The 23,214-nt window shown below is 44.6% G+C and overlaps 1 protein-coding gene across 4 annotated transcripts; it reads right to left on the reverse strand.

The window, feature by feature from the left end:
• Nucleotides 1–165: 165 nt before the first annotated feature.
• TRAF5 (TNF receptor associated factor 5) lies at nt 166–22,992 on the reverse strand. 4 transcript variants are annotated; one of them, XM_039569461.1, is made up of 12 exons: nt 22,939–22,992; nt 11,356–11,484; nt 10,601–10,932; nt 9,403–9,460; nt 7,616–7,717; nt 7,107–7,271; nt 6,731–6,808; nt 6,278–6,352; nt 5,914–6,006; nt 4,842–4,982; nt 4,168–4,336; nt 166–3,671 (listed from the first exon to the last, which is right to left on the reverse strand). In XM_039569461.1, exons 3-12 carry the CDS (start codon nt 10,813–10,815, stop codon nt 3,094–3,096), a joined length of 1,674 nt encoding a protein of 557 aa, XP_039425395.1. In that variant the 5' UTR covers nt 10,816–10,932; nt 11,356–11,484; nt 22,939–22,992; the 3' UTR covers nt 166–3,093. The 4 variants fall into 4 exon arrangements, with proteins under 4 accessions (XP_039425395.1, XP_020439811.1, XP_010391928.1 ...); XM_020584222.2 differs by lacking the exon at nt 22,939–22,992 and adding an exon at nt 22,609–22,840 and having other exon boundaries at nt 4,854–4,982; nt 11,356–11,488; XM_010393626.4 differs by lacking the exon at nt 22,939–22,992 and adding an exon at nt 22,609–22,839 and having other exon boundaries at nt 11,356–11,488.
• Between the last annotated feature and the right edge of the window lie 222 nt (nt 22,993–23,214).

Consider the following 23,214-nt stretch of genomic DNA (forward strand, 5'->3'; position numbering starts at 1 on the left):
ACCCAGGAAGCACATTGATTTTTAATCTAAAGCAGTGTTAGTTTGTTTGTTGTTTGGTTTTGTGTTTTGTTGTTGTTGTTTTTAATTAGTGTAAACAGATACCAGTACTCCATATCCTTAAAAGTCTGCTTAAATCCAGCCAAAAGGAATGTAGGGCACAGTCACTCCAGAAGGGTGATAAAATTATTTATTCTTACATTAGTTTATGTACACAGTAAAGACATTCATCTAGAAAAATGCCTCTATTGTAGTAAGAGATATTCAAACTACAAACTATCAATAAATACGTTAGAAACATACCATACACTGATGTAGAAATACCCTACGCTCTTTTGGTTACTTATCCAGTACAGTATTATTGAAAAGTTTTTTGGTATTCTTCATGCAACATCAAAATTCTTCCTGACACTTCATGCTATACAACATTTTTTTTCTTTATTAGGAATGAGATGAAATTTAAAACCCTGTTTACAAGTAGTAAAAAAATCACTGAAAATTTTAACATAAATCTCTCAATTTCTGTACTAAAAAGAACCAATTTAAAGAAGGTTGTCTTTAAAAAAATTAATTTTCTCAACAAATTCTTTATAAAACAGGCAGTATTTCAAAAGGGATGTCTCCATCACCCAGGATGAATTTGTGCTTCAAAATTTTAAAAGGAATATTCATGGCAAAAACCTAAACCCAACCAGTAGGTAGAGGAGAGATTGCAGTACGAACTGCCTAAAACCAAACATGCTTTCAAAATCTGTCTAGGAAAACACTAAACACTTATCCACGTCACTATGCCATCACCTACTCTAACAATTAGAAATGGAGTTTTAATAATACTTAGCTCTTCTCATGCTCAAACTTCACCACAAACATTTAAATAACCCTAACACTTCTGCAAGTATTATTATCCCCATTTTACACTTGGGGTGGTGGAGGTGGAGAGGGCTGGGAATTTGCCAGGATACAGACCACACACATCCCTTTCATCTTGCCTCCCTCGCTTGTCCGAGCTCTTAATCAGTTTCTGTATTTTACACTCAGTGTACTGGAGAGTCCCAGGACACACAGGTGGTACATTCCCATCAGTTATTAGTGGTTATTATACAAGTTGTGTCACTTTGAAAGTTACGTGACAAACATTGAAGTAGTAATCGACACGAAATCCAGGCTCAGGGCTGATGTCACAGAATGCCATGCCACTGTCAAAACAAGCCTGCTCTTTCTGTAACCAGGTCTTACGCCTAATTTGTTCTGTTTTACAGCTAAAATAGCTCTTGAGGTCAATGGTGGTGGTACAAGAATAAAATTTGTTCCTCACAATCTGTCCCCGGGAACATGGAAAGCCCCTGTGGTGGCTCAGTACGTCCTGACATTGTAAACCAAAAAGGGACTTCTAGATCAAAACAAAGATTTCACATGTGCCAACCCACCATGAGGTACAGATTACTAAGGTCTCTTCCCCTCCACCCCTGAGTTAGAAAATACATCTGAATTATGTCCTGAAAACCATGTGGGAAAGTAAATGTCTAGCAATATGATTGCAGATACAAAATAAAGTATTTTGCCTTCATCTTAGTATCAATCCCTGAATTATTTAGGTTGATATCAACAGGAACCGCATTTTTCATTTTGCCACGTTTGCCCTGCTGAATTTTCTATCTTACATTTTTCAGTCTGTGCCCTGTTTTGATTTTTATCCTGCCTAGTTTACTCTTACTCTAAACCCAGCTTAGTTTCTTGCTGTCTCTTGATAAGCTTTGGAGCAACGGATAATGCCATGGTGTTTCCCTACCTGACCTGTAAGAGATGAGAGACGCAAAATTCTGCCACTTGTAATAGCAAAATGACTGAGTATGCAAAATTATACCCTCTTACAGGCACCCAAAGGGCTTTAAAAAGGCACATGTATTCTGCTCCTCAGTGCCTGATCTTGGTGGTTTTAGTGCGTCTCCAGTAAACCCTGTACAATGCACACATTGCCTTCCAGTATGGAAGGAACTTGGAATAAAAAGTAAGGTCTTCAGACATCACAGTCAGTAGCTGTGTCATCCTTTAACAAACACTAGAGCTGCACTGATAGTGAAAATTGGGTTCTTACAGCAACCTCCCCCTCTAATCCATTTTCCCCCTTCTTCCCCAAACATCTAGGAGAGAGGAAAAGTGCATGTTACGTGAGCTATTTCCCAAGCTCTTCCTGCCTTTTGTAGAGCTGGTAGGCCAGAAAACATCTATTTTGCACAGATGTGGAAGCAAAACAACAGGAGTTTTGCCCCTCTTCCACAAGTGCAGCTGAGAGCTGGCAGGCTGTCCAAGTGCCCTGCCTCTGGCCATGTCCTGAGGGGTGAGAAGCACCTGCAGCTTTTGGCTTCAGATGGGGACTGTGGATGTTTACCACCAGTGGAAACCAGTCCCAAGGCACTAGGCAGGAATTGAAAGGACACAAGAAAGTTGTTGTGACTTGGGGGTACCCTGTACAGCTGATAAAACAGGCTACAAAATTAAGAGGCATTGGCTCCTTCCTCTGGGCTTTCTGGAAAAACACAATTCAAACAAATAAAAAAGATGCAAGATACTTGCCAAATGTTTTCCCTGCCTAACTGAAGCCATTCTTCCTGCTTCAAAAAATCCAGGAGATGGAGGGATCAATACACATTGATTTGAATTTGCTAATGTTGAAATGTTTCCATTGCACACAGATGAAATGCACTTGCACATTTGGGCATGGCTTCACTTCTCTGTGAGGGAGAGGAGCCCATAGGCCTGCCTGGGCTCCAGGGAGTTTACTGGAGGAGTTTCATCTCCAAATGCCAGTCTGGTGATGGGAGCCAAGCATTCCCCCCCAGCCTGGACCGAACCAATCTGGATCAAATGCCTCCCTTCATCAGACTGGACTTCTAGCTGCCTTAAAATTGCAGTCCTGAAAAAAAGGTTAGAAAAGGAAAGGCCCATGCTTTGGCAATTCATTATCTGTCCTGTAAATCCAAAGCTGTGAAACATTCTCAGTAGCTTGACTGGTGGCAATTCACTATCGTAGGGCTGGTGTTCACCACAAAAGCAGTTCCTCATGGTTACAGAAGTCACACTAATCGGGCACGCTTTTCACAATTCCTCCAGATCAGTTAGATCCACAACCACTTTCAAAAAGAGAGTGTCATCTCTGATGTAGGTGTTCTTTGTGTTCTCCAGGACTGAGTGTGGCACAAAGCGCGGACAGCCAGAGGCGATATTCATTTCTCCATCCGGCCTTTTGAAACTGCTGCTGTTGGGGTCAGCTCTAAAGACTTCCACGATGTGATTTTTTTTCCCACTTTGGTCCAAAAGCATAAGTGTAACTTTCTGCTTGAAAGGCCACAGGAGCAGCGAGTCAAACTCGCCCCTCATGACCACGAAGTAGAGGGAGATGTGCGTTCCCTTTCCCGAGCCGTCCCCGTTCAGGTAGGCTCTCGCACACAACCTGTACCCGCAGCGGCTGGTGTAGAAGGGCTGGCTGGCTATGGACAGCACACGGCCTTCCACTGCCTCTTTCTTCTTCATCTTGTAGTCCGTGATTTTCCAGATTAATTTCCCATTGTAGCACGTGCCTTCCAGAAGCTTAAATCGTTCTTCATTTTTATTGAGCTGTGCTTTGTGAATATTGATCTGGAGATCATGTTTGCTGGACTGATCTTCCAAAACAACTGAGAGAAGAGGGGAAAAAAAGAAATAGAAAAAAAAAAAGAGAAAGACATTTGGTAAAATAAAAGCATCAGAGCCCTGGATAAAATGAGCACCCAGACTCAAGCTGGCAAAACTGATCTACCCAAGCCTGAGTACAGGCTCTGAACTACAGCTGCTAACTTTTTAAAACTGTAATTGCAGCTGGTAGCTGAATAAGAAAAACTGGCAGCTATAAACCATGAATGCCTGAATAGCACCATGGCCTCCATCACAGTGCAGGAGCCAGACCAAGGCCAGCTCTGTGGCCCTGCAGTGCCACAGGAGTTCAGGAGACGTTGTGTAGTAGGGAAAGGTGGGACAACACTGCACACACCATCACAGTTTGGTCTCAGAATGCAAGAAGAAAGCCCTTTGTACTGAAGAGCTACAGCTGACTGAGTGTAGCACCAGAGTCTCTCGTTAGCCACCAGTAAGTGAGCAAACCCCCGCTACCTGTGCAGGAAAGTGCCAACATACCCAAGCGCTGGTCGTACGTCTCCATCAGGGCAATCTTCTGTTTCACGTTTTCAATTGTGTCAAACAGGGGCCGCAGGTCTAATTTACTTTGCTGCTGGTTTGCCATCTGTATTAGCTGTTTCACTTGTGATTCCAGGCGTGCAGACTTATCCAGGTGACTGGCCAGAGCCTTTCCAGTTCATGCCATTGGAAGAGGGTGGGAAGTAGAGACAAGAGATATCCATAAAATCAGCTATTTGCTTTGAATTAACATAATGAAGTCTTTAGCATATCAGCAGTATCAATGATATGATGCATTCAAAGTGCTCTGCTGGCTTAGGAATTTATCCCAGTGCTCCTTCATGATTAATTCAGCACATTTACAGACTGAGAAGCCATCCGTCATTCAGACCCAATTCACACTGCATCACTACATTCAGCTCAGTGTTCAAATTTACACCTGCACATTTGCCATGGGCATCTGACCATGAGGATTTGTACAGTGCTTTTTGCCCAGATCATGTATCCAAACTTCTGTATCCATTAAAATGAAAAGACAATGCCGTACTGTAAAAAAATGAGAAGGTCTTGAGGAGATTTGTTATTGCTGTGCTATTAATGACAACTATTACTGGAGAAACATATTTCAGGATACAAGAAAGCAATTGGTAAAAAAGGTAAAATCAATGTCTCACCTGACTGCTTACCATCAAGCTGCTGTTGTTACCAAACAGTTGTGTATACTGTCTGAATTCTTTCTCACATTTCTTAATGGCATCTGCTAGCTGCTGGATTTTAATCTCTTTACATTCCAGGCTCTTATACAGGTCAGATATCTACAGATGGAAAAATCAGAGTATAAATGCAAAGGAACACCAAAACATACAATGAAGAAATTATAAAATATGTGACTATATAAGAGAGAGTGGAAAAGTTTACAGTGCAAATCCTCTAAGTGAGCTAGATAAAGCACTCCTTAATTCACTATTTGTGGATAAGCACTGGCAAGAATTGAACGTAAGGTATCAGACTCTTGAATAGATCTGTGTGGCTACAGGTGAAAGAGGCTCCCATCTCTCATTTCCATCATGATGATCCATTCAGCTCTACAGTGGGGTAGTACATACTTACATGCACACGTGCATGTGTGTTTCTGTGCATATGTATACAGATTTTTTTCCTCTACAGAGGTCTAACCAACTGAAGAGATGAGTCAGTGAGGGATACACTCTTCAAAACCAAGTTACAGCACTTTGGGATGCTTATTTCTTGCATAAACAAGCAAAGAGTAAGTTCACTATCAGCTTGGATGCATTCAGTTTAGCAGGACTGGGCCTACACCCAGTGTCACCTGCTGGGAGCCAAAGAAGTGATCATGAGCAGAAAGATGCTTGCAGCTGGTTCTGGTGTCCTCTGTGCTGCCTCCACACAGAGCAGGTAACCTGGCCAGTCAATGAAACTTTAAAATACTTTATCTCTAAACGTCATATCCAGTGTAAGGCAGAGACTGAAAGCAAATGAGGTGAGCAATGGCAAGGAGCCTCCCACTGTGCCTAGTGGAGAATGTATGTGCCTGGGCACAGAGAGCTTTCCCTGTAATTGACTGACTTCCCTAGAAGAGCTTATGCTGTCTTCTGAGGTGTGAAAAGACCATAAAAACAGTCTTTTAAAATGTAGCTGAGCTAAACCAGGCAACAAATGTAGACTCTCATATCATCCGCTAACAAGTCAAGAACTGCTGAAGAGTGCTTATTAAATATGACTTACCTGTTCTTCCAACCGGGAGTTCTTGTCTAAAATCTGCAGCATGTGTTCCCTCAGGGCACTGTTTTCATGTTCAGCAAGTTTCCCTCTTTTAACCTTAGTGAGGCAGAGGGGGGAAGTGAAAAAATAAAATAGTAAGATAAGCAGATTTTTGAAGCTGTCAGTAAAAAATTTAGTAATGCAAACATTCAAAATGTCTCCTTTATGCCTTGAAGTGAGGGAAAGGCAGTCCTGATTTTCTAGGATGGCATCTTAACCAACAGCAGAAATGGCTGTGAAAGGACATCAACTGGTTATTTTAATTATTGTGCTTGGTTTGGGAGACAGAGTCCAGTCCTGGTGCAGACAAAGATCTGTAAAACAGTACCTTTACATGACAGCCGTACTGCTTATACGGGCAGTCCACTTCTGCCTCAGGACACACAGCATGGTGCTTTTCGATCTGCATGTATTAACAAAGAAGGTTGTGATTAAATAATTACTTGGTAATTTGAAGCACTAATGAAATCTAAATGCCTGCACAAAGGGTGAATAAAGGCCACTGTCGTGACACCACCAATCACCTAAACAGGAAAGTGAGTATTTAGAATCAATAAGCAAGCCAGGTATTTTTCCATTCTGCAAAACACCAATGGCTTGCAGTGACAGAATAATCCACTTAAAAGATGGGAGATATATCCCTTTTAGGATCAAACAAACTAAACACTTAGAGCATTGAAATTTTATTGGCACGGGCAAATGTGGTCTGCAACATTGCTTTCAGTTTTCATAAACATGTGTGATCTGCTGAATTGCAATATGTGAAAAAAAATAATTGTACCTCTTTTTTCAGAATTATTTGTGAACAGTTTTGGAGACAAGGCACAGGATAATCAGGACAATCATTTTTCTCATGATTCTGAAGAAAAAGGAACAGAACAAGGCAATGGTTTTATTTTTTTATAGTATATGCAGAGGAAGCTATGCAAAAAGAAATCCCAAACATACAAATGCAAGCCACATATCACCTTGGTGTTCGTAAGAAAGCATCAATAATTGGTATTATTTAAAGCACAGTTATTATACTTTCACCTTCAGCTACTCAGCCAAATTTTGTTTCAGGTGTTAAGTGCCACTGCAATGCTGGAAACTTTTCACTCAGCAGTATCAAGGGGAAACAGGTGCTATGGACTCCTGGGAATGCTTCATAATCTTACCTTTATGTTAATTAACACCACATATGTATTACAGTACTGGCACATCTCTTCTCGGAATTTACAGTGCTGGCTCAAGTGCTCTTTCAAGTCTTTGCGAAGAATTTGATCTGGACATCCATCATTAGTGCATTGCATGCTTTGAAACAAACACTGCTGGAGATGCTCCTGCAACACACACCAGCAGATTAAATGCCAAATGGCCAGTGTGACCTGGGACGTTTCCTTGAATCAACAATCACCTAAACATTCAGAATATGAATGGACACTAATTTACTAAGGCTACATAAAGCAAATGATTCTTATTTAAAAAAGAAAAAACCCTAAGGCAAAGCTGGAACAAGCTAAGAGCTGTAATATTTGCTACTTACAGTGTATAGCTGTCATAATCTTTGTACTTAAACCACATTGCAACAATAACTCTGAAGAAAATCATGGGAATTTAGCTGATCATAAATACATAGGGCTGTCATGAAAATCAAAGGCTTCAAAATTTGATCAAGCAAACCAACCTGATATCGTCCCAGAATTACTTTTGAATTGCAGTCAGGAAAGTTTTTGCAGAACACATGCAAGTTGAGAACTTCCCTTTTACAGCAGTTGTCTTTGAATACCTGTAAAGGAAGCAAACCAGCCTTAATATGCAGTCACATGGTAATACTGTCCCTGCCCGGCTCCGTGGGGTCCCGCGTGCCCCCACAGACGCACGGGTGGGTTCAGTGTTACAGTCGGTAGCAAAGAGTCGAGAAGGGCATTTGTGTGCGTTCCGCCAGGAGCATTTATTGCTGCTACACTGTCAAAGGGTGCAGAGGCAAATACCAACACAATCCCAAAACTCACAGTTTTACCCGGGGACGGGGAAAAGGCAGGACCAGGGAGCGGGGACCAATGGGGAAGCTCTGGGGGAGTGACGGGGGGGTAGAGGCTGACAGCCAACCGGGGAATCCAAACTGGGATAGAGTAACGTAACAGAACAAGCATCCTGGGAGAAGCCTTTCTGGTCACCCTAACATAAAGTGGTTCTTGTGGTGCTGGGGACTTGTCTTACTGAGAACTCTCTGTCCCTTGTAATGTATGTTCACTGGCCACCACAACAAGGGATATTACTTATAATATAAAAGAACAATACATCGCTACAGATCTTCTGAGTGTTCAAGTGTAGACTCCATAATCATGAGTATGGCTCTTAATAATTAATGTTGAAAATTTGTATTAAAACTATAAATTAAACCATTTCTGAAATTTGTTTTGTAGGGTTTTTTTTCCCCCCACATAGTTATTCCACAGATGCTGATCCATCCCCACAGCCAGCAGGACTAGTAGCACAGGAGCTGTATAACCACTGCCAGAGCCTGCCTGTATCTAGAGGAAAGCAACTGGAGCTAATATGCCCCAAAAGCCAAACCAGCTCTGTGCCATGCTCCACTATGTTCAAGTGCCTTTGGGATGGAGGCAGTGCTGAGATATCCTTTCTGCCACCTCTGAGAAGCAGCACTGTTCTCAGCTGTATATGCAGAAGCAAACGAAGCCCCCAGAGCAAACTCTCTGTCTTATTTAGAGATCTTCCTGTATTGTTGCCATCAAAATTTGCAAGAAGTAGAAGATGGCAAATGAAAACCAAAAATCCTGTGGACAGTCTGATTACAATTTCCAATCAGGAGTAGGAGAGAGAGGAAGGAAACATTTTATTTCCCTGGAAAATATCTGGCAGGACCAAGTATACAGTACACTTTCAAGTCTTGGAATATAAGTAAGGACAAATGAATCCATTCTAAAACAAAACAACCAAAACCAACAATAGCTTGCAAAATAAAAAGGATTAACTTATTTTTTTCTCTAAAAGTTACCCAAAAGTAAATTAAATCTTCAGGGCTAATAAGAGCTAATGCAGATAGTCAAGACAGCAAATTACAGCCAAGTGAAAACAAAGACAATCAGATAAACAAGATATCCTAGCAAGATAGGGCATTAAAAAAGCAAGTCAATAAAATCTCCATAAAAAGCCAGACATCTGGTGACTTGAGAGGATTTAAAGCTTTGTGAAATTCTTCAACACTTTACTGGAAATAACAGAAGACTAAAATGAAATAACTTTAGAACATGAAGTATAAAATGAAGCTTTAGCTAGACAGCCATAATTTCTTCCTGGGAAAGCATCACTGAGTACACTGCTTCCTTTAGCATCATTTCAGAGACAGAAAAACTGCTCTGCTCTGAGGACTAAAAGCCACCTTGTTCTCAGCTGTCTTGCCTTTCCCATGTAAATGCTGACTGTTGAAATAAAGCTATAGCCACTTACCTCATGCATTTTTATTGTTTCTTTGTCGACAGGACAGGTGGGTACTGCATTTAACTCTCTAGATCAAAAGAAGAGTCGTGTTAACCCACAGGAAATTCAAATTATTTTATGAAATTGGGCTATGCTATAATCTGACTCTGACAGAAGTCAGCAGTAGATACCATAAAAACAAAAAAAAAAGTCCTTTGAAAACACTTTTATCCAGCAACTACACAGCCAAATTCTGCCCAGAGCTTAGAGAGGACATAAAGCGGTAACCGTGAATATGTAATAGAAAGCAGAGTTTGTCCTAAGAGTGTTCAATGGTAAAAACCACAAGATGTTTTTTAATTAAGAGGACTTAGTCACTCTCTGGCCAGCTGCAGCTCACAGATGTCGTATCTCAAAAAATCTCATTGTGCGCTTTAAACCCAGCCTTTGCCTAGAAGAACCAGTGCCCTCCTTGCTACACCAGTAAAAGAAGACCTAATGGCTCCTTTCTTAAAAGGCTTCCAGAAATCCTGTGATAGGGTGCAGGAAAACATTCATTGAGGCAGTGCAAAAGGGAGCAACACAGAGACAAAGCAGCAAATGTGAAGCATCTAAAATTCACAAAAGTTAATTAGTGACATCCATCCATGTAAAGAGGCTCCTCTGCAGCCTTTCCAGGAGAAATCCTGCCTTCAGGTACACCAAACAGTCCATAATGTATTCCCAGACAGGTCTGGGGGGTAAACTCATTTGTACCAAGCAGAGGGATGCCAGCAGCCTTGTGATCTAACTGCAGTATCAGATAATATTAACATCAGTTTTATAATTCTGCTAAATTCAGAGGAATTATGCAGAAGCAAATGAACACAGCCTAATCTAACCACCAGCACCAACACCGTGAGACATCAATGCAGCAAATTCCTCTGAAGAGCACAATGGCAGGCAGACAGACCACAGCAGCATCTCACACAGCAGTGTATCAGCTTACATCAATAGTTTCTTTACGCTGACTTCCCTGCGGTTCACCAGCACCGGGTTAGAGACACCTTTAAAACACTGAGCACGCAGTCACTGGGTTCAACAGAGTCCTTCCACTGACTCCTTCAGCCTCTTACTGGGTTGGTAATATTATTATGGCACTCACTGCTCATTTATAGATGATGTGGGCTGGTTTTTTTAGGAAAGAGAACAAGGGGAGCTTGCGGGTACGGGAGGAGTCTGCTCTCACCTCAGAGCAAGAATGCACTGCTGGCAGAAGCGGTGGCCGCATCCCGTCTGGTGGGGGTTGTGCAGGACCAGGTGGCAGTAGGCGCACTTGTAGCGCTCCTCCAGGCTTTCCACAAACTTGTAGTCGGTGTCGGGCTCGAAGTCCAGAGAGTTGGTGCTGGCAGAGTTCTGGCGCGTGAAGATGCCCGAGAGAGCAGCGGGTTCGTCACAGGCCATGGGAGCTGCACTGGGAAGCGAAGCAGACACAGGGAGAAGCTCTTCAAATACTCCCTGGCAGCCACTCGGCCTCGGCTACCGCTTGCAGCAGGTTGCTGCTGGCAGGAGGGCTCTCATCTGCAGGGGGGAGACAGGTTTCAGAGGGAAATGTGGTGCCAGCTATGGAAGAACAACAAAACGCTCACAGAACCACAAAATGAAGATTACACAACAAGCATCAAAGCACATTTCTTTGGAAAAGAGCTTCACAACCTGAAAATTATTCCACAGAATTGAGATTTTTATGGTTTGGTTGGGTTTTGATTTTTTAAAATTTTCTTGCAGCAGTTCTTAGTCTCAAAAAAAACTACAAGAGTCACAGACACAGCTGGGGAAAGCAGAATCCAAGTCTTGGCCTTAATGTTCACCAGGAAAGTCTCCACCTAAAGTAGAGCCCACCCACATGAATTTACAAGTTCACTGCACTGGTTAAAGCAGGAGATGGCTTTGTGGTTCACAGCAAGGAGCATACAAAAAAAAAAGGCAGCAAGGGGATTTTACCTTCAGTTTAGGTGTTACAGGAGTTGAAGCCTCTTAACTTGACATCTTTCTTTTTCCTGTTGATCACTCATTTATAGCAGTATACTCTGATCTCACTTAATTATGTGCAAGTTTTTGGCTGAGTTAATTCTGTCTGAAAGAAGTGGTGGAAAAAAAAGGAAGAAAAGCAAGGCTGCAATCAGAAGTGTGATGTAAGTTTTTCTTTCAACCTACTGTAACTCATACACAGCATAGGAATGCAACGTTACTTTTCCAGTAAGAAAAACCATCAATATTTGTTCCAAGCCCTAAGTCACAAACCTTGAGATTTGCCACCAGTCCCTCAACCCTGCAGTTGCTTTTTTTTGCAAGTAGCTCAGGACCTAGAGCCACTCTGGTTGGCATTTCTTGCAGCTTTGCACTCAGAAGATGTTTTCCTTACAGGATTGTACAGCTCCCAGATCATTTCATGAGGGAAGTGCTCAGTTTTCCAGTTGTGCTGTGGGATGCTATTTCTCCTCTGTGTGCACCACCCACCCTGTCAGTCACTGGTGTCACTCTTACTGGCATCAACACCTCTCTGAGAGCTCTCACTCATCTCCCGTAAGGTCACCAAGGGCATTTGCTGCTTTTGGAGGGAAGCAGGGCCAGCACATCACCATTAACAACCTTGTGTCTGGCATGAAACAGCGTGCCCAGCACTGACATTCTGCCCTCCCTCCCTGCTGCAGCAGCCCACGAAAGCAGCAATTAGTGAGCTGCCACAGAGCACCTCGGGCTTCAGAGAGCCACATCCATTTTCCTTTCTACTTTAGCAATCCATCCTGGGCAAGGAAATCCAGCGGACAGATAATGTGCCTGATTCAAAAACACGCCAAAGCACTTAACCAATTAAAATGTATTCCACAGCCAACATTTAAGTGCTCCTGTAACTCAGCACCCTCGTTAGTGGTTGTACACAGTATTCACCTCCCCAGCTTGTGAGAGTCTCCTTGCCTTTCACCAGGCTGAATGTCTGACATACTCCAGCACACCTGATCATCTAACACTGGTAGCCCTCAGGAATATGAGCCCTAATCATATTCCAGCCATCAAGACTTATTATTCCAACAGGAGTTTGCAAATTACCCTGTTTGATCCCTCCAAATAAACAGCCTTCTGCTTCAAACCAGACATGGTTGTCCATTTTCTCCTTTAATTTTTAAACAGCTGATCTTTCCTCCTCTGAAAACGGGGTTCCCGGTTCCCTGACACCTAATAAGGAGCAATTCTATTTTCCTCACATCAACCAGGGATGCCAAAATGCAGCCTGAGGGATTACCAGTCTCATGTCTGGGCTGCCTCGGTAGCAGATGCCAGCAGCGGAGTGTGCTTGCTGCTTCTAAGGCAGATGGAGAGCTGTCACCATTAATTTCCAGAGCATGGACCACCTACAGGATGAACTGCCTAAGAGCTCACTCTGCCATCGGTTGGTGACACCTCTGAAGCAAGTTTCCTTCCTCTCTCTTATTACTGTTCTTTCTCCCATTTACTTGGCATCCAGTCTCCCCAGTCCTATTATGCTCCAGCATTTACATCATCTGATGGTATGGTTTAGCAAGCTAATGTGTAAAAACACACTAAAATAAAACCAACAACAACTACAACAACAGCTTCTGTGTTTTACCCATTTTGCCTTTAGGGATCTTCCTTAACTCCAGAAACTCCAGCTGGGGTGAGAAGTTTTAGGCAAAAAAGTTATGGGACACATTAAAAAGAAACACAGTCATCAGCCCAAAATCCTATCCAGTAACTCCTCCAGAGCTCTCACTGCTCATTAAATCAACCAAAATCACTCCCATTTCTTTCTGCAAGGAGCACTCTGCTATGGTACAACACCTTCCAACTCTCTTGCTGAAATGAGAGCCTGTATCTCCTTAAACACCTTCATAACGCACCCCACCCAGATCCCACTCCGAAAAATGGAGACTCTTGGCATCTCCATGAAAACACCTCCTCCACCTCAGCATTGCCCAGGATGGTACTGCACAGCTGAGGACATCTCAGGGCACAGGAAAGAGCACCCCAGGTGAAAGGGAAGGCTGCCTGCTCAGAGGGCAGAGCGGAAACCTCTGGGTGCCCAGAAGATCAGGGAGATCACCGCTGCTGCCAGCCTTGCAGGAGCTTTGCTGCAGCATTTGCAGCTGTTCTGCTGGAAGAAATGGGCTGCCCCAGGAGGAGGCCTGTGGATGGCAATCCTTTGCCCAAGCTGGAGAGATGCCCGTGTAAATCAGCTGGAGAGACTCAGAGGAGCTGAGAAACAGCAGCCCTGTGCCAGCCCTACTGCCAGCCAGCACTCGGTGGGATGCGATCCAAACCATCCCAGGCAGCATGTAATTCCCATCCCAGCACTCAGTGACTCAGGGCAGGTTGCAGCAGCTTTGCTCCCACTTCTGGCTTGGCTCCATGCATGGGCTTTCTGAACTGAAACCAAAGGGAAACTGTCAGGGGAAAAAGTGCTTTTTTGTGACAGTGAGAGCACCCCAGGGTTATCTGAATCAATTTCCTGCTTACGCTGATGCCTGGCCAGCGTAGGTAGGGGCTGAGGTAGCTTTCACTTCTTCCTTCTCACAGCTTCCAGCAAGGGGAAGGTGTCCTGCCTTTGTGTATGCTGCAGTTTTTCAGCACACGTGCAAACTGCAATACTGGTTTAAAATAGCAGAGAGCAGCCAGCTCGTGCTGCATAATGATGTTCTTGTGGCAGACACAGTGCATGCTGTAAAGTGATTTTCACTGCAACTCTACTGCAACAGCACACACATAAAAACACCCAATCTATGGAGACTGAAAATATACACATTAAAAAAAAAAAAAAAGATTTCCCTCTACTGAAATAAATAGAATTAATTCTGCCCACACATAAAAAAAGTGGTATGAATCCCTAGAGGCTAAGCCCAAGTCCTATGAAGAGCTACCAATGGGTGGGAGCTCAAAGGCAGTGTGCAGTACAAAGAGCTCCCAGCAGCACCTTCCCACCCCTGTCGGCACCATTAGCTGCACAAGCAAAATGCTTCTGGAACAACTCTTTCTATGCAGATGCTTTAACCTCACTGGAAATAATCCAAGTGGAATAATTTTCATAACAAAAATAAACTTTATAAATTGTGAGCTATCCTGTTTCAACTACTGCCACACCAAACCGAGCCCAAATGTTTTCCAGTAAAATGTTCCACACTTAGAATTGCTTATTGTTCAGAAACTGAGCAGAACATAATAATGAGGAGAAAAATCAGCATTGGCATGACTTACTAGAATATAAAATTGCATCAACATTTTAAAGCCATGTTCAAACAGCTTCCCCCCAGCACTGCTGCTCTCTACCTACAGCACCCGCAGACAGAATGACAGAGGCTGTGTGGAACCCTGATATCACATTGAACTACTGTGGACAGATTAACTTCTTCTAGCCACAAACACATACTTTATGCACACAGGAAAAACCATTCCCTATGATGTAGTTGCTTTTTTAAAAGAGAATATGTTTTTCCTGTTTTCTCTCACATGAAGCCAAGCCCTGCTGAAAGGTTAGCACCATGAGCTGTGAGTGCACCATTACGGCCAAAACCTCCAGGACAGCAGAGCCAGACACAGGCACTGGGTGCCACCATGTCCCAGACTGAGAAAGGAAAATCCAGGTCATTATCACAGATTTGATCATTACACATGGACAAGAAGACAGGATCCTTGGTCCTGCTGCCCAGCAAATGGGGCTGAGAGCCTGGCTTCGGCCAGGTTCACTGCATGAGGGGAGGGTGATGCTCAGCCACCCTCCAGGACTGGGGTATTCCCAGTAAAAAGCACCTTGATCGCTTCCTCACTTACCAGCTTCCATGTGATACATACAACAGGGCATGGAGAAAAGGTTATGCACCTACCTTTCTGTAGCTCTAGTTCAGCTCTACTGCTTCGCCCTAAGACACTTGGTAGGGACAAGTCTTAGAAGATGCCCTGTCCCTCCCTCTAAAATTATCTACCTTTTATGGTAGATCAGAACTGTCTTAGTCACAGTAGGAAAAATTTTGCCAAATTTAGAGGTCTAAGATCAAGTCACTTCATTGGGAGCTGACAGGCAGAAACAGGATAGAGGGGAACAGATCTTGCACTAAAACAATCCTCTCCAAGCTGCCTTATAAACTATTAAACTTATAAACAGATTAGCTGCCTCCAGTACTTTTGAATTAAAATAACGAAGTTGTATGATTTACTACTCTAAGCCCCTCCAAAACCCACTGTTTTGGGGACAAGAAATATATGCCCCAACTCAACCCACAGAGTGGAAGAGGTAAGAGTTTGCTAAAGAATGACTGAAAGCGTTTATACAGTTTGGAATACACATTTAAGATACAGCAAGTTATACGGAGTCATGTGAAAAGAGGAGATGATGACATCTGACATCACTGGGGGATCATCCTTGTCCCTTCCAGCCCAGGAAGAGCTAGAACATTTTGACTGCTGACAACAAAACACACTTGCAGAGTCCCAATGTGGGAGAAGGACCCTGGCTGCATCGTGTGTTTCCCTCCAGCACAGAGGCTGAGGAGGGAAAAGATCCCCTGTTGCACCAACACAGACCCACTGCTCAACTCAAGGCTCTATCCCACTTCACCTGGCAGCAAGTGAACCTCAGGAGCTGCCCTGCTGTTGTCCTGATCACTTAAAAGATGCAGTGCAATGACCAGCTGGTACCCAGGAGAGAGTACTTCTAACAGCAACAATTTCCTACAGGATATGTGCCTGAGCCCCCCCAGGGGATGTTGCTGCAGAGGACAGCAGAATAAACATTTTCTTTTGTATATAGACACCACTATACTATTGGAAGTTCCAACTGTAATATTACCTCATCCTCGAGGCACAGTAAAACCTTACTAAGCAAGCATCAGTTTGCTCATCTCCATAGGCAAATTTTCACTAAGCAGAATAAGACACTAGGGTTTCCTTTGCACAGAGGTACAGTCAAGCATTACAATAAATTCCCATAAGACTGGACTTCATCAGGTTTTTAAGACACAGATTACAACCCAGCATTTAAAAAAAAATTAAAAATACACTCTTACAACTAATGAAGTGTGTCTGGTGCTGAAGCAGCCTTGATTTTACAGCCAGCTTACTTATTTGCTACATCTACTGTTTTCCCTGGAGATTCTAAAAATAATTAATTAATTAATTTTGCATTATCAAGAAATCTATTTCTAATCAACACAATATTGTTATGCCTTAAAATAACCTCATTCACAGCTGGAAAATAACTTTGTTGCCATCACTTCTGTGGCAATCCCTGAATGTTTTATCACCTTCCCAAGCACCAACAGAAATCTCAGTAAGAAGGCTCTGCCATGCATGCCTATGACACTGTGGCACCACTTCCCCAGTTCAGGGAGTGAACTCGGTTCCTGAGATGTTTTTGGGTCTGCAGCCTTCCCCTAACCCCTGTGTGACAACCCCCTGAATAGCCCTTTAGAAATGAGAAACAATTCTGGCAAAGTTAAGCTCCTGCCAGTGTGAACAAGACACGTTTTGGTAAAGCCATACCTGCAAACTGTAGCTGGTCCTCAATGGGGAGAAAATGAGAGAGAGACAGAGAGACAGAGTGCACCAGTGTGAGCTTTGTGGTTAACACAGCAGTACAAGCATTTTAAAACAGCAAGGGAGTGGAAATCCCCCAGAGTAGCTTTGAAAAGATCATGTATAAAAATGTTTTAGAAGGGCTAGGATAAAAGGCAAGCCACTGAAAAGTATTTTGCCTTACTGCAATGGTGTACGGACTGCAGATTTTACCATCTGGAGCAACGCAAGGTTACCTAGGACATTTCTCACAGTTGGAATCCAAGATACAGAGTAGATTTCACTTTCCACAAAACTGATGAGTGATGTGATCAAAGAAAAAGTACAAGGGCAGCAGGAAACACACAAGGACATAAGAAAAACCCAGATCCAATCCTGTGCATCCCTCCACAGCAGCCTTGGCAAAGCTGGGTGAATCCACCCATTGCAGGAAGCGAAGTGGTGGCTCACAGAGGAAGCAGCACTGGCTCGGTCACATAAGCCCATGCCACAGGCTGCACAGGCATGTCACATTTAAACAGGACTCTAAAATCCATTTTAAGAAAATAAACATTTTATTTGGTTTTGTAATAACTTAAGTGGCCATAAACCCCAATGGTTTCGTAGTCTGAACTTAATTGTGCACACAGGCTTCTTGGCAGCCTCCATCTCCCTCTTTTTGCATCAGCCTCCCTCCCCAGTCCAAAATGTGCTGCCCTCGTGGCAGTGCCTTAGGCTCCATCCCACTCTTTCTTTATCCTCCTCTGCCCTCTTCCTTTGCTTTCTGGTCTCTTGTTTTCTTTTTTTTTTTTTTTCTTCCTTTCCTAAAGTAACATATCATATTTTCTCTAAAAGCAATAATTTTAAAGTCTCCTGTAATTTAAAATACTAATTTTCCAAAAAAAGTTTCTATTCTCCTTTGTACTTAGTGCAACATATACCCTCTTTCATCTTTTCCCTTTAACTGAACTTGCTCCCAGAGCATTTCTAACCTATTTCAATTTCCTTCTTCCCTCCCAGGAGGTATCTCAACCTACTGCATGTTTTCCTGAACCTTCCACAAAGCTCTGGAACAGACAAATCATTGCATCATTATGTCAGTGGCAAAGGGAAAGGCACCAATTTGTAGGCATGCCACTTCTTTATGGGATCAATTAAATTTATTTGAGTTGCATTTCTCAGCACAGCCTAAGCTCACTTCTATGTGGAAGGAAAAGGAAACTTTTTAACCCAGAAGGTATCCTTTCATCCCTGCCATCAGCACCTGCCCCCAATTGCTTCCTGGTCAGGCTGTTGACTCTACACCACCTCTGACCAGGCTGACACTAGAACAACACAACAGCTTCTACATAGGCTTTCCCTGAGCCTGGCAGCTCTGAAGGAAGGACACATCCAGCTGGATTTGTCGTGAGCAGGCAGCACTGCAGAAAGCATAGTGCTCTGCAAGCACAGCTCCAGGAAGCACCATCTGCTTCTGGGAAGCTTTGGGGAAAACCCCAAATGGAGAAGTTGAGTGGCAGCAGGATGAGTAGAGAGCAGCAGGCCAGTGTTATTGTTCGTGATCAGCCCCTGACCTCCTCCAGCACCAAGCGCAGTGCTGAAACCCTGACCAAGTTTCAAGCAAACTCAAGAGGATGAACGTGAGTGAACAGACAGCAACAGCACTTAGGAAACAGAATGAAGGAAGAGACAAAAAACAAAATAAAGTTGCTGAACAAAGAGTAACAGTAAGGGACAGAGAGCAAGGCAATTAACAGGCTTTAATTTTTTATCTTTTAGTGTACTGAAGCCAAAGTGAGTCCTCGCTTTTCCTAACAAATAATTGGCTATTACAAACTTTGCAGAACCAGGTCTTCGGGGCTTTCAAGTTCACGTCTCTTTCTCAGCCCTACAGGGACACACTGTTCAGGACTTCAGCTGATTTGACCATTCAGTTGGTTTGGCCATGAATATCTACTCAAGGCACAAGAGATTCTTGGTTTTAATTTTCCACGCCCAGACCCTTTGACTCAGTGTTAATAAAGAACTTTACCATCATCTATACATAAATCTATGAATCAACTCAATGGTTATTCATCTGAATTACTAGGAGGAGCTCAAATTTTTTTTAACACATACATATATCTGATGACACAGACACACATTTTTCTAGCCACAGCTGTCATTGAAGATATCACTGCTAATGTAAAAACCCAGATGCTGGCGGGGACCCCATGAACTTGCTGTTGAAAAAGTGGTGACAGCAAAGATTGTTACCATTTTCTTTTCTTTAAAAAAAAAAAAAATCAACAGGAGAAAGAATGTATTCTTAAAAAGTCCCTCCCATGAGGACAGAGGTAATAACCATGAGCGGTGCTTTCCCATGGCCCCTTCTCCAAAAGCAGTGGGCAGTAGAAAGCCATGCTGCTCTGCCTGAGCATGCTGCCACAGCCAGGCAGCCACAGCATTTTTTTGTTTCTTTCATAGGGCCACATTCCAGCGTCAAGCACATGGAAATAGCAGACAAGACTGTGAACCATATGACTTAGCACAGGTCTGACCATTTCATGTCTCACAGCGCCTACTTTGGGAAAAACCTGCTTTGCAGATGGTTCCTAATCTTGAGGTTTGGTTAGTCACTAGGTGGCTTTGCATAATACTAATAAGTAACTTTTATATTTTGATATCATCTTCTGCAAAGTAAGTTCACAGCAACGTACTTAATCTTACAGAATCCCTATATGCAAACGTCAGTACACACAAAAACTTGCTTTATCAGTCCCACTCCCAGAGACAAACATGCTTAACTACAGAGCACTCTGGGCAATCCCATATCAAAACCCCTGTGGTTTAGGTGCAGACAGTTTCTCACACACTTGTGTATTTGTTGCAATATCGAGCAGGGGAAACTGGAAATTTTTGCAACATTTTTATTAACAATACAGCATGACTCAAGTTTCCTCACTTTCCCGAGCCCAGCCACACACCAGGGTAAATAGGTTAGCTTCTTTCCTAGGCTGAGGGAAGAGAGTGGAACAACTGCACATTGGTACTGATAAGGGACTGATGACTAACAGTGTGATCATTAACCCTTCACACTTGGTGCCAAGAAACTTGGACAGAAAAGCCTCAGAAAGTAAAAGAAGAGGTTCTGAAATCCTTACCCCAAGGGCACACTGGCTGTAAGGTGTCCCAGGCAGCTGGCTGGGGTCATGCAGCAGCACCCTCAGGCTGCAACGCTGCTCTGGGCAAGGAATGCTCCCAAGAATGGAATGTCTGCGAGACAGCAGAAGCAATCTGAATCCTTGCAGCCACCACCAACTGCCTCCACAGGATCAGGAGACCAAGAAAAGTTACAACTCACACAGACTGTCTGACAAGCCAGAAAAAGGAACACCTCTCCCTAGCCAGATGATTCCTGATGATAAATGATTATGCAAAACCATCAAAGGGTCAGACAAAGAACTGAAGAAGACAGAGGGCTATAGGATAACTTAAAGGTGGGCACAAATAAAGTCCAGGAGATGAAGCACCCTACAAGTGTGCACCTGCCCACTGAAGGGATTTTGCCAAGTGACCCAAGCAATATGAGGTACAGAATGAAGAGCTCCTGACCTGTCCCATAGCTTTAACAGCTGTGTAAGAACTGCTCCTGCTTTAGGGAGCCTGTGTGGTGAAATAAAGAACTGCCTGGTTTCTGCCCTCTGCACTTACCTGAAATTCCTTTGGTCCAAGTCTACAACAGCAGCTTTCTAGCTTTAAAATCTTGTCGCCTCCTGGCTGTGATTCCTTACCCTCTCTAAACCCCATAAATACCATGTGAGTGCCACAAGCTTTTCTTTCTTCCTTCATGAAGTTACTCTGAATCTTATCTTTCAGCAGCTTACACCTCTTCAGTTTCTAACCCTAAAGTTTCCTGCCAGGTACTCAGAGATGTGCCCCATTGCTGCAGACCATCTTCCTGCACAGGCTGAACTCTCAGCCTCTCCTCTGATATCCGGGCTGTGGATGATGACCAGCCCAGGATGATGACCCCAAGCTTCCCCCACAGCCCTTTTTCTCCACAGCCCCTGTGGCCCAACCTGACACAACCAGACCCTGCTCCACTTAGCTCCACAGCCTTAATCTCTCTCAGGCTCACAATACCTCACCAACTTCTCCTGCTTCATGTCTTATATGACACAGTATTTCTTGTCTACTAACACAAAACTGTCGTCCATCATCATCATCCTCTGGTTTTCATAGAATCAAGGGTTTGGGTTGGAAAGGACCATAAAGATCATCTCGTTCCAAGCACCTGGCCATGGGCAGGGACACCTTCCACTAGACCAGGTTGTTCAAAGCCCCATCCAGCCTGGCCTTGAACAGTTCCAGGAATGGGGAAAACACTCATTTGCAAACACTTATTTCTCTCACAATGTAATATTTTATTCATTCATCCACCCTGCATGCTGCCACAGAGATCATTTTTCTAAGCCATAGCTACAACCACATCACCTCTCACCATCCCTTCACTTTCCCACTGCACCAAAACCTCTTCACTTTCAAAGCCTGTTCTAGTCTCCCTCCACTTGCCCCTGCATTGCCTCCAGAGATATAAAGGCTTCCTCTCTGCCCAAGCAATGATAACAGGCTCCACTGACTCCTTGTTATGTATTTGAGCAAGTGTGTGCTGCGAGGGCAGATGTTTTTTTGAGAGATATTAGCAGGCTGTTCTACTTCAAATCTTTTCTTCAAGATCTCCTTTGCCCAGCAGCTGGGAACAACTGGCTTCTGACTATCATGGTGATCCAGAGGGTCGCACTGCCTCCTATTGCTCCCGCACACAGGCACGTCCCTCCCTCCTGACTTGATCTATAAACTCCCTTCAGCCAAGGGCTGCGGTTTTGCCTTCTGCTCACACAGAGGGGTCCTCAACCACAGCAAACACTTTCTGCACAACAGAAATAAAATAAGATAATCAAGGGTAACAGCAAAGGAAGTTGTCCTGGGTGGTTTTAGGCTGAGTGCAGCACATCACCACCACACCTCACGCTTAGCTCAAAAGCAAAAATACAACACAATCCTCAGACAAAAGAAGAAGAAGTGAAAAACCACCCAGGCCAATGCTCATGCACAAGGGCATCCCAGAGCACCCCAATTTTACCTTCATCACTAAACCCGCATGCTCTGTGTGCAATCAGCAGGGGAGGTTTAAAAATACAACCTTGTTTCTGCTGCCAGCCTGGAGATGTGCCTGACCTGAATACACCCAGCTCTTTTTAGCACATCACTGCACTCCTTTCAGCCCATCCCGTATTTATTAAACGGAAGTTATGAGAAAAGTTGCTCTTGGCTGGCACTGGGAAGGAGCAGCCAAGCTAACAATAGGCAAAGCAATTCAAAAAGTGCCAACAATAGGAGCTCTTCATTTTTCCTTCTAAATATGAAGAGTGTTGAAAATGTTTGGTTAAAGCCTGCTGCCTCAAGATGCTCCCAGAGCGCTGTTAATCAAGGAAAATCAGAAGACTCCCTGCATACGCACAGAGGGGAAATTCCCTCCCCCCAGCAGCATTCAGCTGACACCAGCGGGGATGCTTGTTACAGTTCCCTGCAGTCTGAAAAGATCAGAGCTGCAAAGACATTCTTCATTCATCCGAGCAGTCCCGGCTTTGTTTCCTTCCCAGCCCCCAAAATTTCGGCGCTGCCAACCTCTGGGGCGGGCACCGGGCCTACCTTTCCCTCCGGCATCCCCGGGGGGAGGTGGCCGTGGCGCATCCGGGGCAGGGCTGGGCTGAGCCCGGCTCCACGGGGGAAACCCCGGCGCCACGGGCGAGGGCTTCGCCACACCTCGCACAACTCCCGGGGCGCCAACTTCGGCTTTGCGACCCGGGCCTCCTCTCTAAGCGGAAGAGAGCAGCCCCGCGCAGACTTCCCTCTGCACCGCGGGGCTGGGACAGGGACTTCAGGGAGGCGTCGTCCCCCGCCAGCCCGCCCAGCACCCGCCGCCCGCGGGCCCAGCCCCGCTCCCCGACACGCCCCGGCCCCCGCCCGGCCCCGCCGCACCTGTGCCGGCGCTCGCCGCGCTCCGAGCCGGGCCCGGGGGCCGCCGCTGCCGACGGGGCGCGCGCGGTGCGGGGCTGCGCGGGCGCGGCTCCGTGCGCGGCTCCGTGCGCGGCTCCGGCGGGCGGGGGGCGCGGCGAGCACGCGCTGCTGCCGCCGCCCCCGGCTGCCGCCGCCGCCCCCGCGGGCGGGAGCCGCTTTCGGTTTCATGGCAACCCCCGGGCGGGGAGAACCCGGCGGCGGCACCGCCCCGCTCCGCGCGCCGGCGGCGCTCCCGGG

The sequence above is a fragment of the Corvus cornix genome, chromosome 3, assembly GCF_000738735.6.
Source record: "Corvus cornix cornix isolate S_Up_H32 chromosome 3, ASM73873v5, whole genome shotgun sequence".
NCBI classification, from domain to species: domain Eukaryota; kingdom Metazoa; phylum Chordata; class Aves; order Passeriformes; family Corvidae; genus Corvus; species Corvus cornix.